Source organism: Chionomys nivalis, chromosome 20, assembly GCF_950005125.1.
Source record: "Chionomys nivalis chromosome 20, mChiNiv1.1, whole genome shotgun sequence".
NCBI classification, from domain to species: Eukaryota; Metazoa; Chordata; class Mammalia; order Rodentia; family Cricetidae; genus Chionomys; species Chionomys nivalis.
This window is the reverse complement of record NC_080105.1, coordinates 22,373,548-22,388,810: the sequence shown is the minus strand read 5'-3', so window position 1 is coordinate 22,388,810 and position 15,263 is coordinate 22,373,548. Positions and strand designations below refer to the sequence as shown.

Genomic DNA, 15,263 nt, shown 5'->3' with positions numbered 1-15,263 from the left:
AAGAGAGACATACACGGATCTAATATATGGGGGAAGTAGAAAAAAACAAGATCTCCCGAGTAAATTTGGAGTATGGGGACCATGGAAGAGGGTTGAAGGGAAGGAGAGAGGGAGGGGAGTAGAGAAAAACGTAGAGCTCAATAAAAACAACTAAAAAATAATTCTTCTTTGCAATGTTGAGTGGCTCCTTCAGAGTTTGCTCTGCCAGGAGTACTTACTGATCCGACAGGATTACTGGAGAGCTGCCAGCAACCTAGACAACCAAATAACAAGCAGGGTCTCTCGGGAGGAAGGGCAAGCGGCAGGATTCATAGTCACTTTGCAGTTTTAGCCTCTATAATTGCTAATAGGTATGAATGAGTTCTTATCATTATCACTTTTGAAGACAAAAAAAAAAGCAAATAAAAAGAATAAAACAAGAATGTGCTCCATCAGTGATGGTCAGCCTACCAGAGAAAGTCCCAGCCAGAACAAGAAAAGGCATGCAAATAGGAAGGGCAAATGACTGTCTTTATTTACATTTAATATGACTATATCTAGAATAACTCATCCAGTGCACACACACACCTTAAGCTAGTAAACAGCACAGCTGTTGTAGGGTCAACACACAAAACCAGTTGTTTCTATACCACTAATGAACAATACAGAAAATTAAGGACACAATTCAACTTAGAATAGCATCATAAGACTAAAAGGCCTACCAATAAATTTAACCAAGGAAGCCAAAGGCAACGGAAGCACTAAAATTCTACAAAAATAAATTGAAGAAGACCTAAGCAGATGAAAGGACTCCATGCTCATAGGTTAGGATGCTTGACATAGTTCAGATGGAAATCTTCCAGCACTGCGCATATTCAAAGACATCCCATTGGAAAAGCCATCTTTTTACAAATTCATATGGAGTTTCAAGAGACCAAGAATGATCAAAATAAGAACAAAGAATCAATGCTTCTTGATCTTTTCAACTTTAAGCAAAGCTAATAAGTCTAATAAGTCAATGGAAAAGACTTGAAAGCCCAGAAATAAACTCTAATAATCTAGGCTAAGTGATTTTTCAAAGAGGAAACTAAGAACAACCCCTAAGGAAATAGTATCTTCTCAAAACAACGCTTCGACAACTGGTTAGCGATAAAAAAGAGCATTACTCATTACCATGTTGTATTTAGCATTGGACTGCAGACTTGATGCCAAAAGTAGAGCCACAAAAGAAAAACTACTTACACTAGACAAGGTGAAACTGTAAAGCTTTAGTGCATCGAAGAACACTACCAAAAATGGAAAAAAAGACAACATTTGGAAATCTCTAATAAAGGTTAAATACCAAGCATAGAGAACAGCTGAGTTTAAAAAAAGAGAACTTGTGTAACTTTTTCTACGAAGAAGATATGTTATGTGCAAGCCTATAAAATGTTCGATATCATTGATAAGCATATGTATATTTATATAGATAAATATAAATCGGAGGCTAGAACTATGGTTTGGCAGTTATGAGCACTTGTTCTTTCCGAGATCCAGGGTTCAATTCCCAGCACCCACACACTGATTCATACCTGCCTGTAACTCCAGTTCCACGGCTCCCTAGGCCCTGGTCCGACCTCAGAGGGCACATACATGCATGCGCGTTCACAGATAGGCAAGGAAGTACAACAATGAACATAAATAAATATAAAAAAAATTTAAAAGATTATGTGAATCAAAGCTACAGTAAGATACCACTTCGTATCCAGTAGCATAGCTTTAGTTAGGGGGAAAAGTACAGGTCAGGTGTGGTGGCACAAACCTTTAATTCCAGCACTTGAGGGGTAACCTGTTCTACATAGTGAATTCCAGGACAACCAGAGCAGACTCTGCCTCAAAAAGAGATGGAGGGAGGGAGGGATGGAGGGAGGGAGGGAGGGAGGGAGAGAGAGAGAGAGAGAGAGAGAGAGAGAGAGAGAGAGAGAGAGAGAGAGAGAGAGAGAGAGAGAGAGAACAAGAGCTATATGTCACCAATGTCCCAGTCACTTGGAAGACTTTGACAGTCCATTGAAAAGTTAAATAGAGAATTATCTATGCCTTAGCAATTTTCCTGTTAGGTGTACACTCAGGAGAAATGAAGAAATGTGGCCACAGGAACACCAGCTCAGGAAATTCCTAAAGTAGCACTGTTCATCCTAGCCAAAGGCTGAAACTCAATCTTCAAGGAATGAATAAATCTACCACGCAGATACACTGATAAATACAATGAGAGGAACAGGCGTGATTAGCTAGGACTGGTTTTGGAGGGTGAGGAAAAACATAGGAAATGGCTTAATATTGTGAACACATTTGACTTTAAATTGACTGTGAATTATGTAAATTCCCCTTTAGTGAAAAAATTCCACAGCGTTTGGGGGCTCTGAAAATAAATTTTAGCCTTTTCTTAATTTGTTTTGGTTTCTAAATAATTTTTAAAGCCCCTCTACAAATTTAATATTCTTTCTTTATCCAATTCCTATGGCAAATTTGGATTCTTCTCATGATGCTGTTAGAAATAACCTACACCCATGTAGCAAGATAGGAAATAGAGATAGGGAATCTCCCAGAAGCCCTGGGGGCCAGCTAAGCTGGAATATACTGTGTTGCAGTAGTAAAAAGAGACACTGTCTCACTAGGTGAAAACTGACTCCCTGAAGTGGTCCTCTGACCTCCATAAGCACACTATACCCAACTCACATGCGCACACACCCCCTGGTTTTTTGTTTTGTTTTTTTTTAATATTGCTTTAACAAGGAATTGGTTAATCATTAATTTAATATTGCTTTAACAAGGAATTGCTTAATCACCATTCAGAACTCTATTCTTCAGGGGCTTTTTATCATTTTATTATGCAAATAAGTGTAAGAAACTAAACTGCTAGTTATGAGTTTGTGAGGGTACTTGAGTCAAATCATTTCAAGCTCTTTTCACAAGATAAGTTTTTATAGGGGAAAGCATATAGCTGTTATATTCAAAAATGAAATCTGTATGGATTAGGTAAAAAATAAAATATGGAGGAAATATTGTTTTCAAATATACATTGACATCTTGCAGGTATGTGGTTCATTTTCGTACAGCTAAGAAAAACAAACTTTGTCCCAGAAGTGTCTAGGACACCGCAAATAAGGTTTCCAAAATGCCTAGAATCATAGCTTCTACTCAACAATAATGTTCTATGGACATTTTAAATGCCGCTAAGAACCAAACACCAGCTGCTTTACTTTCTAGTTGTGAATATAATCAGAACACTTGAAAATAAGTACTTAAACCTGATGAACACTACAGAGAACAAACTTGAGAATGTATAAAGCAACCTCAACCCTTCCACAAAGAGCTCATCATACATCTAGACTTCAACCTCAGACAAGGTTTGCTATGTAGCCAGGATGGCCTCGAACGTGCGATTCTCCTGGTTCAGCCTCCAGAGAGCTGGGATTATAAACACTCAGCACACCCCAGATTTATTAACAGGGTTTGAATTTGTCAAGCAAACAGCATGGGCTGTGAGTCGTTTTCCATGTTCACGCCCTTGCAACAAGCACCGTGCTTACCTTTGCTGGGCTGCTGGGGTGGTTTTGGAAAGAGAGAGAGGCACAGACATTACCCGTTTTTCTTCATACACTTTCAATGAATAATAATAACACATAAGGGGAAATTTAAAAGTGGTTGAAAATCAGTGTTAAGTCTAGTTTTCAAATCTGCTAACATACACTGTAAAGCACCTCAAGAAAACAGTGCTAGCCGCAGGTGGTGGTGCACACTATTAGTCTCAACACTTGGGAAGCAGAGGTGGGTAGATCTCCGAGGTCTAGGATAGTCTGGGATACAGAAAAACCCTGTCTCAAACCCCGCCCTCCCCAACACAGACACAGACAGAGAATGCTTACTTCAGATTGGCCTAGAGAAAGCATGTGGCATATATATATATATATATATATATATATATATATATATATATCCGTTATTTCTCTTCTACCTTTAATTACTTGGAATTTTCAAGAAAGGCTTACAAAATAAGAATCATTACCTAAAACCTTAATATCAATCCCTGAAAGCTTAAAATAAAAACTAAGTTTCACAAAATAAATACACTGAAGCAGCTATAATAGTAATAGCCTTTATTTAAAATAGTTTTAATTTAGGAAGCTCAGTTTATATGAGTTTCCAACTAATTATTAGAATCAAAGACAAACAAACAAACAAACAAAAAAAGCCAAAGAAAATCCTCTGTAGAAAAAATACACGAGAACATTTCTACATATGAAAAACAGTAAACATTCTTTACAGCGAGACATCCATGTGCTAGTGTGAACGCCACCTAGTGAACACCACTGTCGACCTTGAGGTCCGATTTGTTCTTGTCGTTCTTCACCGAGTAGATGAAATATGTTAGCGTGTCTTTTTCATTCACGGGAATAGACCTAAAGTGGCAACCAACTATCTGCAAAGAAGAAAGAACCAAGTAAATGTTAGCTCTAACAGATGCTGCGAGTTGAGGACAAGCTGCTGCTTTGTCAAAGTGTTATAGAACCCCGAGAGATACTCTTCTGAAAATTAAGCTGTTTTAACAAAATATAAATAAGCCCCAAAGCACATAAAAACAAAATATGATAAACAAAAGCCAGTCTGACTTCAAAGGACCCGTTAGCCTACTCAATTCATATACTCTAATTCTAATGCTTTGGTCCACTCAGTTCATGTGGCACTGGTTATGTGTATTTTTCCCTTTAAACTTTACAACCTTAGCTTAGAAAGTACATATTCTTAAACATTAAATATCAATGAGATAAGAACTGAGGTACATCATACGAGGGAGAGTCTAGACTGTATTCACAGGAAAAGATTAATAAAGTAAACAAAACAAACAAACACTGGTAACGAACTATGATACCATAAATATCTTGGTGCAGTCAATATTCATTCTCATATGTTTCTTACAAAATTTTTCAAATAAAACTTAAGAATAGAGAACTAAAGGAGCTGGAGGGACACTCAGCAGGATCGCTTTCCTGCTTCCTTGTCTTCTCACTACACAGACTGAATGTGAACACAAGTACACCCGAGTAAGAATCTGAGCTGTTAAGGTGTGCGTTCAGGTTCAAGAAGGCTGCCTGTTCTTCTAGAATAGAAAATAACTCTGAACTAATACAACTGTTTTAGAAGACCAGATTTGAGTTATTTACTATATGATGTCATATACATATAATGTTCGTATCAGTTCTTGGCTCCTCTCTGCTACAGAACACAGACTAGGCTTCATTAATGTCTAGCATATTTCATCATAGTAGGGGATGTCTTTATATTTATGTAGTGCCACAGTAAGAGGGATAGATCTTTTAAAGAAAAGTTGTATTTTTGTCGCCAGGCAAGAAATATAGGAGAAAATTTGGCTAGTTAGCATACTGAATTCTAACAATGTTAAAGAGCTTTCTGCAAAGAATTTTAACTTGTGTTTACCTATTACTATGTACATTAGAAATGTACGCTAACTCCCAAAGTCAAGGTGAAGAATATGAGAAAACTTATGCAAAAAATACACACACACACACACACACACACACACACACACAAAGAAAGATATTTCTGACCTCTCTATCCAGTGGAAATTTTTACTTTAGATATAAAGTATAATTATTTAAATCTGCAAATATGTTAAAGTGCACAGATTTTGTGGTTCTCGTACTTCTTGAACCACCCCCTTCCTGCGCCACACACACACAGAGCTAACTTCCAAAGCACACTGAAGGAAGCAAAGTCCTATACAAAGCAAACTAAGCAAAAGCTTGGATAAAATCTTTGCTCTCTCTTGATGTAAAGAAAGCATCCTCTACTTCAAAACGACTGTTGACAACAACCTGAAAGGGAAATAGAAAGTTAGGAAGTCCTGCTTCAAGGCTCATCCTGAAGGCCTGTTCCACAGAAACTTTGAAAAACTGAATTCTGATAAATGCTTATAAGCTTATTTATTTGCTATGCCTCAATTAGGTTAAATAGTTACTGAATAATTAGAAATTCAAAGCGGAATAATAAAAACTCCCTGAATACTTATTTTGGAAAATCACTATAAAAAGCTGCTGTGAATGGATTTTATAGGTGGCAGACAGATGTTTCCAAACAACTCTATTCTCTCAAAATAGACTATTAACTTTGACTCTCCTATGTGTAATATACTATTCCATGTACAACATTTACCTAGATTACCATCACTTACTGACCCCTTGTTGGTGCAAACAGGTTTGTTTAAACTGTATAAAACTTACATATACCTCAACAAGTTGTGCTTTATTAAGACCTGGTCTGGTTGGAAGCTTGAAGTGTCTTTTGTATCTTCTAAGTGTATTTACTTGTAATTGGTACAAATCAACCTAGAAAAAATTAATACACAAATTAGTTCACTCTGCTGAAAGGATAGCACTGATCTGTATGGCAAAGGGCACTTCCACCTCAGCACAGTAACAATCTCATTTGTACAACCAGAGCTATAGTTTATTAAACAGTTCCAGATTTTGGGGATACATAGTATAAACTTTTAGAGAACAAAAAAGGAAGTTATATGCCAAGGGCTATGAAAACTGTCACCTGAGATTTAACACGAGTACAAACACATGTAAACTGACTGTAGTATTTGTATTTAATTTTGAGATTTCTCAGATGCTTTAAACATTTAATACTTAGCCCAAATATTGACATAAAGGCTCTGGAATCGTCAGTACGCCTATGATTGACACTTCCCGCAGATGAAGTCTCATCTACCTCTGGAGTATCCATATCCTGGACAGGAGAATCCCCTCCATCATCGTCACTCCCTTTCCTCTTTCTTCTGTTCCGAACACTCTGAATTAAATTTTTGTGATAATCACAAATGTAAAGATGTCTTGCCTGAAACAGAAAAAGTTTGGTCGATTTTGAGTACAGAAAAACGCAGCTCTGTTTAGTAAATGCATAGACCTGTTATGCCTGAATCCGTGGGTCCCCGCAAGAGCCAACAAAGGAGACGGAGTCCCACGTGTAAAAGCAAAGAGCCTTTATTTTAATCAAGTTTGTAAACTCGGTCTAACCGGAGGGTCCCGAGCTCAACTAGAATAGGGTTTTATAATAATAAAGGTGGGGGTGAGAGGTTTCTGAGATTTTAAGACCCCTGATTGGCTGACATTCGTCTAGGGTTTCTTGGTGACTGAGCAGGTGTTTCTATCTACAGTGCTTGGAATGCCAAGCATTTCCTTTGAATGGTCTGTTCTTGGGTCGGGTGATCCCAGCTAGTGGTTTCTCCTGCAGCCTGCATCATCTCAGGGTAAACAAGGGAGGCTCCAGCCTCCATCGAAATTCATGGAAATTCATCGATGGCCAGAGTCCCAGGTGATAATGGTTGGAGGAAGTAAAGAACTTCCTTTCTGCCCAGACTTAGATTATCATGGCTGGCCCTCACAGGCCCAAGTGAATGACTGAACAAACAGTCTAAGCGGGCCACTGTTAAGACGATGTAATGTCCCTTTCCAATTTTATTTTATTTTTATTTATTTATTTTGGTTTTTTTTTTTTTTTTTTTTTTTTTTGGAGACAGGGTTTCTCTGTGGTTTTGGAGCCTGTCCTGGAACTAGCTCTTGTAGACCATGTTGGTCTCGAACTCCCAGAGATCCGCCTGCCTCTGCCTCCCGAGTGCTGGGATTAAAGGCGTGCGCCACCACCGCCCGGCCCCTTTCCAATTTTAAAACTGGTGCCTGGCTCTAACATTAGCAGGTGGGTGAGGGGGCCGTCAAGGAAGAGGTGAATGGTACCACTGGAGAAAGCAGGCAGGCTATGCATTTTTCTAAAATGTGCTTTGAATTCATATTCTAATTATGTTTAAGTTTCAAGTGCTAACGTTTCTTTTTTAAGAATTAAATGAATGTATTTATCTCTATCATGTTGTTTTCAGTTAAAGTAAACGGAAATTATTCACGTTCATTTGCAAAGTTTCTCATGGACCCTACGGAAAAACTGCTCAAACAGAATCACAAATAGTTACATAGAGACAGTCAATACTAAGCTGAACACTGTCTCCCTCTCCCCCGCTTTAAGGCTACAATTAAGGGCCGAATGAACACTTTTAAATTAACTTCTAAGCTAAGGGCAAGTTAAAAATATACACTATGTATGGAGATTCTGTATCCTGTTCTTCATTTGCCATCAGTCAGAGCTCTGAAAAGTAGCAATGGATCGCTCTGAAACCTCATAGCTGGCCAAAAGAGCAGACGTGCATAAAAACGGAAAAAAAACGAAATCCCGATGGCTGCCGAGCGGGCTGTAAAACCGCAGAGGCTTATTTGCAGCCTGGGTTCGGAGCAGCTGCCCGAGGAGCTGACACCGCAAACGGCGTTTACAACCACCTCCCACCAAGGCACTGTTGAGCTCGGCTTCCCTCTCCGTGTACAAGAGAAAGGATTTCCCTTCTCTGTGTCGTGGGGTCCTGCCAGACACTACTTTCCCTAAAGGAGCGGAGCTACTCCCTGGGGCCAAACACTGGCTCAAGCAGCAAAACAAAGGCGCCTCCATTCCAGAAGGGGCTGCCCGGCTACAAGAAAACTACTTGGGCCCTCAGTGCCGCGGTCCCCTTTGTTTCGTTTCCAGATCGCAGCAAAGGAGGAAGAGGGAAGCCTGGCGTGGGAGAGGTACGAGGCAGCGGGAGTCCGGGTGAGGGGCGGAGGGGACCCGCACCACTGCGCCAGCGCGCGCTGGGGGAGGTGGCCCGAGTTGCAGCGACTTTGTTTCAATCGGAGAACCCACTAATCTCACCTGCAGCCCAGTCCCGAGGACTCGTGAACCCCGCTAACGACCCGGCTGGGCAAGCAGGGCAGGGCAGGGCGGTCCCGTTGCCACTTACACTCTTATCCAGCTCGATCTTCACCTTCTTCTGCGAGATGCTCTTCTGGATCCTCTTGCTGAAGCTGGCGTTGCCAGCCGCGCGCCCGCACCGCTCGCCGTCCTCCCGCAGACAACAGAGTTGTCCGGGGCCGGGACCGGCCGCTCCGGGGGGTCCAGCAGCCGACACCGCACCAGCACCCGGTACCTCTGCCCCACCGCCCGCCGCGTTCCCATTCCCCGCCGAAGTGGCGGCAGCTGCAGCAGCGACCACCGCGGCCACCGCAGCGGCCGCGTCCCCGCCGCGGCTCATCTCCTCCGGAGTGAAGCCGTTCATGTCTGCCAGCTCGGGGGCGCCGGCGCCGCCACAGAGCCCCGCTCGCCACGCCGCTCCGCCTCCTTCCCCGGGGCGGCCGTTCACTCCGCACCCCAAGTGTGGCGGCGGCACGGTCCGACGCCCAGAGTCCCGGGCCTGTCGGTCTGTCGGCGCCGGAATAGTGGCCGGTTCCTGGGACTGTGATCAGGAGTGGAGTGGCTCCTAGAAAGGGGACCTCACTCACTGTCACATGGAGACTTCAGCAGTTGGACCGCGGCTCCACCGCCTCTTCCAGCCCCAGGACCTGCGCGAGTGAGACGCCCCTCCTCCGGCCCCGCCCCTACACTGCCGCGAGGCCCCACGGGAATAGTAGTTCTCTGTCGCGGAGCCAATTTGAGCTCCGTTCTGATTACGGGGTGGACCGGCTGGATGAACTACTCATCCCAGCGCGCACCGCGCGGCGAGCAACCCATGAGGGTTTTTTTTTTTTTTTTTCCATACCAAGCACCGGGCTAATCCGAGTATGAGGTCAGGCTTAACACTGTTTCCTTGCTTCTTTTCTTTCCTGCGAGCAAGGGCTGTTTTTAGCTCCTGTTATGTCGCAAAGTTAGTGTTTAGACGGCCAGCCGACTCCTGGGAAGAAGCATAAATTGTGTGTGTCAGTAGTGGGGTACTAGGGAGTAAGTGAGAAAAAGTTTATGGGCTGTTTCATATTTATAAAAAAACTCGGGCGATCTGGCGCTCATTAGGCGCTGGGTCCTGCATCTCCACCTCCTCGTCCCAGCGGACTTCTGGAGCATGGCAGGTCCTAGGCACACCCGTGTGCCCACCGGTTGACAGGCACCTGGCTGCTTTTCCCTCTACTGTCCGTTGAGTTCCTTGCAAACGGATCTAAGATCATTTAGAGGAACCTCGCTGCAGGACTCCTCAAAAACTTCGCAGTGCTGGCTATAGGGAACAAGGAGAGAGAAAAACCTTTCTTGAGTCATACACATGCGTACACGTATGCTTGTGTGTGTCGCGGGTGTGTGTGTGTGTGTGTGTGTGCGCGCGCGCGCGCTCTCGCGCATGGGTACGTGTTTGTGCTCGCGTAAGCATGTATTCCTGCCTGAGCCTCTGGTGGGCGGGGTGGAAGGATGGGCGTGGCCATGCCAGCTTTGCACCTCTGCTAATTGTTGGACTATTTAGCAATCCCACCGATTAAACAAAAACAATGTATTTCAGGTAGAGGAGTTTTTGAAAGAAAACCCACTTAGACCTAGTCAATTTCCTAACATTTGAAACATTTACCGAGAAACTCAAAGCTACCCATGTTATCTGTGAGTTTCTGTTCTCAGATGGAGCAGTGAAAGTTAGTGAATACACTTTTATTATTAATGGTAATTTTTGTCTCGTACTTGTTAAATTATAGATTAATATATTTAGTCAGTTATTCGAAAATTCTAGGCTCTCATGCCTTCCCCCACGTCATTTCTTCTGTCTCTGGGATTCCAATTCAGTACCCGTTATGTCTCCCACTGTATCCTTTGCGTTTCCTACCTTATCTTCGGTGGCTTTGTTTTGTTTTGAATTTCCTTTGAATTCTTTTAACCCGAACTTAGTCTCACATTGTCTGTCTAGGTGTGCCTAATCTGCTCTAAAATTCACCATAGTTTTGTTATACTTCTTAGTCTTATAATTCCTATGTTGTTTTTTTTCCTCCAAATCTTAAATGTCACCAATTTTCCAGTCCTCTGACAAAATTTAGAAGTTTGACTTTTTCTTCAATAAACCTTGCGAGAACAATGATTTTTAGACTCTTTTTAAGTCTGTTTCACTTGTCTATTGTTTCTGGTGATGACTCACACCTGACTCTTCCAATTGTCTCTGCTCACCTTTCGTTTTATGTGAAAGAAATAATTATAGAATAATTTGAATTATGCTACTACAGAGCAGCTTCCAATCCTTCTCTGTGGGGCTAAGAATCCTTAACTAATTAAAACCTGAGGGCTTCCTATACAAGTAGGTGTTCTAGTTCATACGCCCATTGTGGGGCTATGGTCCTTGCTCTATAGTGAGTTACTTGCTTATTGTAGTGTCGAGAATTGAACCCGGGGCTTTGTGCGTGCTAAGTGAATGCCCTACAACTGAACTACTGTCCCAGCCCAAGAAAGACCTTCTACAGTTCCTTAGGACCGACTGAAGTCCCACCCTCTAAGTGACTGACAAATACTCAGTTTTGCTCTTCCTAATTTCTCAAGTGTCGGTGTTCGATTAGTTGGCCTGACACAGACCTAGATACACCTGGAAAGAAGGAATCTCAATCGAGGACTCCCCTCCTTCGGATTGGTCTATGCGCATTTCTGTGGGGGCATTTTCGGGGTTGTTGATTGATATGGGAGGGATCCGGCCACCACTGCTGGGACCAGCCATGTGGAAGTGGGCCTGAACTGTGAGAAAGGTGGATGAGGATGCTGGGGGAAGAAGGCCAGTAGGTAAGCAGTGTTTCTCTGGGGTCTCTGCTTCAGTTCTTGCCTTGGTTTCCATTGACAATAGACTGTAACTTGCAAACCAGATAAACCCTTTACCCAAGCTGCTTTCGGTCATGGAGAGAGAAGTAACTAATATACCTGGCTGTACCAGCATCTGCATTTTTACGTAATCTATAGTTTAACATTTTGCTCAACTAAATCTGTGGCTTCTGCCGTGATTTTGTTCTCACCAATATGAAGTCACCTAATACCGGAATTTGCTCTGGCTCTCAAATTATTTGTGGCTAACTATCACAAAATGATTAATTTTAAAAAGAAATTTAACGTGACTTAAAATGCCCAGGACCCCAAGTTAAACATACAAATGTAAAGATTTGATGCTAAGATACGGTTGTGACTGAGAGCGTAGCAATGTCTTTCTGGGTCTGGGTTTTCACTCAGTGTAACATTTTCCAGCTCCATCCATGTACCTGCAGATTTCATGAGTTCATTTTCCTTTACAGCTGACTAAAATTCCATTGTACACGGACACCACATTTTCATTATCTCTCACCAGTTGGTGACTATTTGGGCTGTCATGTCCTAGCAGTTCAATGAGCACGGGGAACCGTGTGGTCTCCACAGCAGAAAATCGAGTCCTTGGGGCATGTGCCCAAGACTGACCATCTGACTCAGATGGTCGACCTAGTTTTTATTTTCTTGAAGAACCTGTGCAGGGGTTCCCATCGTGGCCATACCAGTGTTCTCTCACCAACAGTGCCTGGAGGGTCCTCTTTCCGCCATTCTTCCCAGCATGGGTATCTTTTGTTTTCTTTATCTAAAGTCGTTCCGACAGGGCAAAGATGAAATCTCAGAGTAGCTCTAAGTTGTATTTCTAGGGATAAGGGTGGGGGCCACTTTAAACATATTTCCTAGCATCTACATTTCATCTTTGGAGAGCTCTGTCCAGTTCTATATCCCCCCCCTCTAAAAAAAAGGGTTGTTTGTTTTGTTGGTGTTTAGATTTTTGAATTCCTTGTGTATTTCAAACATGCATTTTCTGTCAGATGTTTAGATGGCAAAGATGCAGGAAAAAAAAATTGCTCCCGTTTCTGTAGGCTGTTTCTTTCATCAGTTAAGTTTGCTTTGTGGTATAAAAACTTTTTAATTTCATGATGCCCCATGTGTTGATTCTCAGTTCTATTTGCTGGGTGACCAGAGTCTGTAGAAAGTAAGTGTTGGCAGAATACTCGGCCAGAAATGGGATCTCTCTCTCTCTCTCTCTCTCTCTCTCTCTCTCTCTCTCTCTCTCTCTCTCTCTCTCTCTCTCTCACACACACACACACACACACACACACACACACGCACACACACACAGCACTCAGGACCATCTAGTTGAGGAGGTAGATATACCGTAAAAGCCCGAGGTTGACGCGGACCTACAGTGTTTAGCAGTGTCTACTGTACAGAGTTCACAGCGCCTGTACTCGCATGAACAAGACCTGCCCCAGACCAAGCCAGGCATTTATCACGGAAGGTGAAGGGGTTCACAAGCCTCCTTCCCTAACTGAGGTGACATGGATAGTTAAAGGCTCCCGAGGGAGAGAGAGTCCCTTCTCTTTAAGGACATGTCAGCCATGCTGTGGTACAGGCCCCGCCCCCAGGAGCATGTGGGCAGCATAAAATGGACTCAAAAGGCTACAGAAAGGAAAATAGGGAATATGAAGTTGGGAGGCGAGGCTAGGGAAGTGAAGGTGGATCTGAGCGGAGTTCACGGGAGGAATATCAGTTGAAAATGATCAAAATACAATGCATGAAATTATCAGATAATTAATAAAGCCATATCTGTAGTTTTATTTATTTTGAGACAGAGTATCACCATGCGAATTATCTGGAATTCACTATGTGAACCAGCCTAGCCTTGAACTCACAAAGATCCACCTGCCTCTGCCTCCCAAGTTCTGGGATTAAAGACATGTGCCACTATTCCCAGTTATAAATTAAAAAAAAATCCCAGGACCAGAGCTCAAGACATAGCTCAGCAGTTAAGAGCATTAGCTGCTCTTGCAGAGGTCCTGGGTTCAATTCCCAGCAACCACAGGATGGCTCACAACCTTCTATAACTCCAGTTTCAAGGTATCCAGCGCCCTCTTCTGGCCTCTCCAGGCATTGCATATATGGGGTGCACAGATGTACATACAATCAAAATACTCATGCAAATAAAATAAAAAGGAAAAGGAAAAAATATATAAAAGGCCCAAACAGAGAATTCTGAGGATATTCCATGTATTTGTTATTTTCCTCACTGCTATAACAAAATACCTGAACAAAGCAACTTAAGAAAGATGTGGTGGCTTGGATGAAAATGGTCCCCACAGGGTTATCTATTTGCAGGCTCAGTCCCTAGTTGATGAATTATTGGGAAAGGATTAGGAGATATAGGAGGAGGTGTGTCACTGATGGACAGCTTTGTGGTTTCAAAAGCTCGTGCCAGGCCTACTATTTCTCTCTGCCCCTTCCCTGTGGATCAGAATGCAAAGCTATTTCTCCAGCACCATCCCTGCCTGCCCACCACCATGCTCCCCTCCATGACGATAATGAACTAATAACCTCCTGAAACTGTAAGCCAGCCCCACGTGGAATGCTTTCCTCTTAAAGAGTTGCCTTGGTCACAGTGTCTCTTCACAGCAAAGAACAGCGATCAAGACAGGAGGAAAGGTTTATTTTGGCTTCCTGTTATAGAGGAAATGCATGAGGGTAGGGAAGGCATGGCAGCAGGGTTCAGAGGATGCTCAGTGGGGAAGGTACGGCAGCAGGGTCCAGAGGATGCTCAGTGGGAAGACTTGGCAGCAGGGTCCAGAGGATGCTCAATCCATTGCATCTCTAGTCAGGAAGAAGAGTGCCATGAAAGTGTGCTCAGCTCACTTTCTTCTTTTTGGTTAGGCCCAGGATCCCAACCCCTAGAATGGTAGCATTCATAGGTGGGTCTTCTCATTCAACTAACCGGCTCTAGATCATACCTTACAGGCATGTCCTGAGCCTACCCTAATTCAGATATTCTGCCACAGGTTTTCCCTCCAGGTAAATTGACATCCTATCAAGCTGACCATCAATATTAACCATCATATCTTCCCACCCATAATTCAATTAAATTGAAATGAGGTCCTCTTAAACATTTCTGCTTCGTATTCCAGTAGCTTGGACTCAGGAAAAACTTCTTGACAAATCTTTTTGCAGTGCCATAACAAAATGTTGCTTTATCCTGAAGAGCCCCAATTTAACTTTTAAAAAATATCTGTGCTAGGATGCTGCTAACAAATCTTTATATAATCTACTTTTGGTGTATTCGGACATAGCTTTATGGTCAGAGCAGGTCTATATAACTGACTCTAAGTCAGTCACTTAGAATTACAGTGTTCACTATGTGGAGCCGATAATCAGAGTACTTCAGAGCGACTCTCCATGTCTTCAGAACACGTGCAAGGGGAGCTGAATCAAGTTCAGTGCTCTGCTTCGAATGTGATTTGTTTCTCAAGATTCATGTGTTAGAAGCTTGGTCTTCAGTGCGGCAATTGTTAGCACCTAGTGACACATTCAGCATACGGAGACCAGCGAGAGGCCACCAGGACACTGCCCTGAGAAAGTAAATTCTCTTTCCAATG

The 15,263-nt window shown here is 42.7% G+C and overlaps 1 protein-coding gene across 1 annotated transcript; it reads right to left on the bottom strand.

Annotated features, from left to right (window-relative positions):
* Positions 1 to 4,100: 4,100 nt before the first annotated feature.
* Positions 4,101 to 9,450, bottom strand: Sap30 (Sin3A associated protein 30). The gene is made up of 4 exons (XM_057752629.1): positions 8,858 to 9,450; positions 6,751 to 6,876; positions 6,264 to 6,362; positions 4,101 to 4,438 (listed from the first exon to the last, which is right to left on the bottom strand). Exons 1-4 carry the CDS (start codon positions 9,170 to 9,172, stop codon positions 4,316 to 4,318), a joined length of 663 nt encoding a protein of 220 aa, XP_057608612.1. The 5' UTR covers positions 9,173 to 9,450; the 3' UTR covers positions 4,101 to 4,315.
* Positions 9,451 to 15,263: the final 5,813 nt, after the last annotated feature.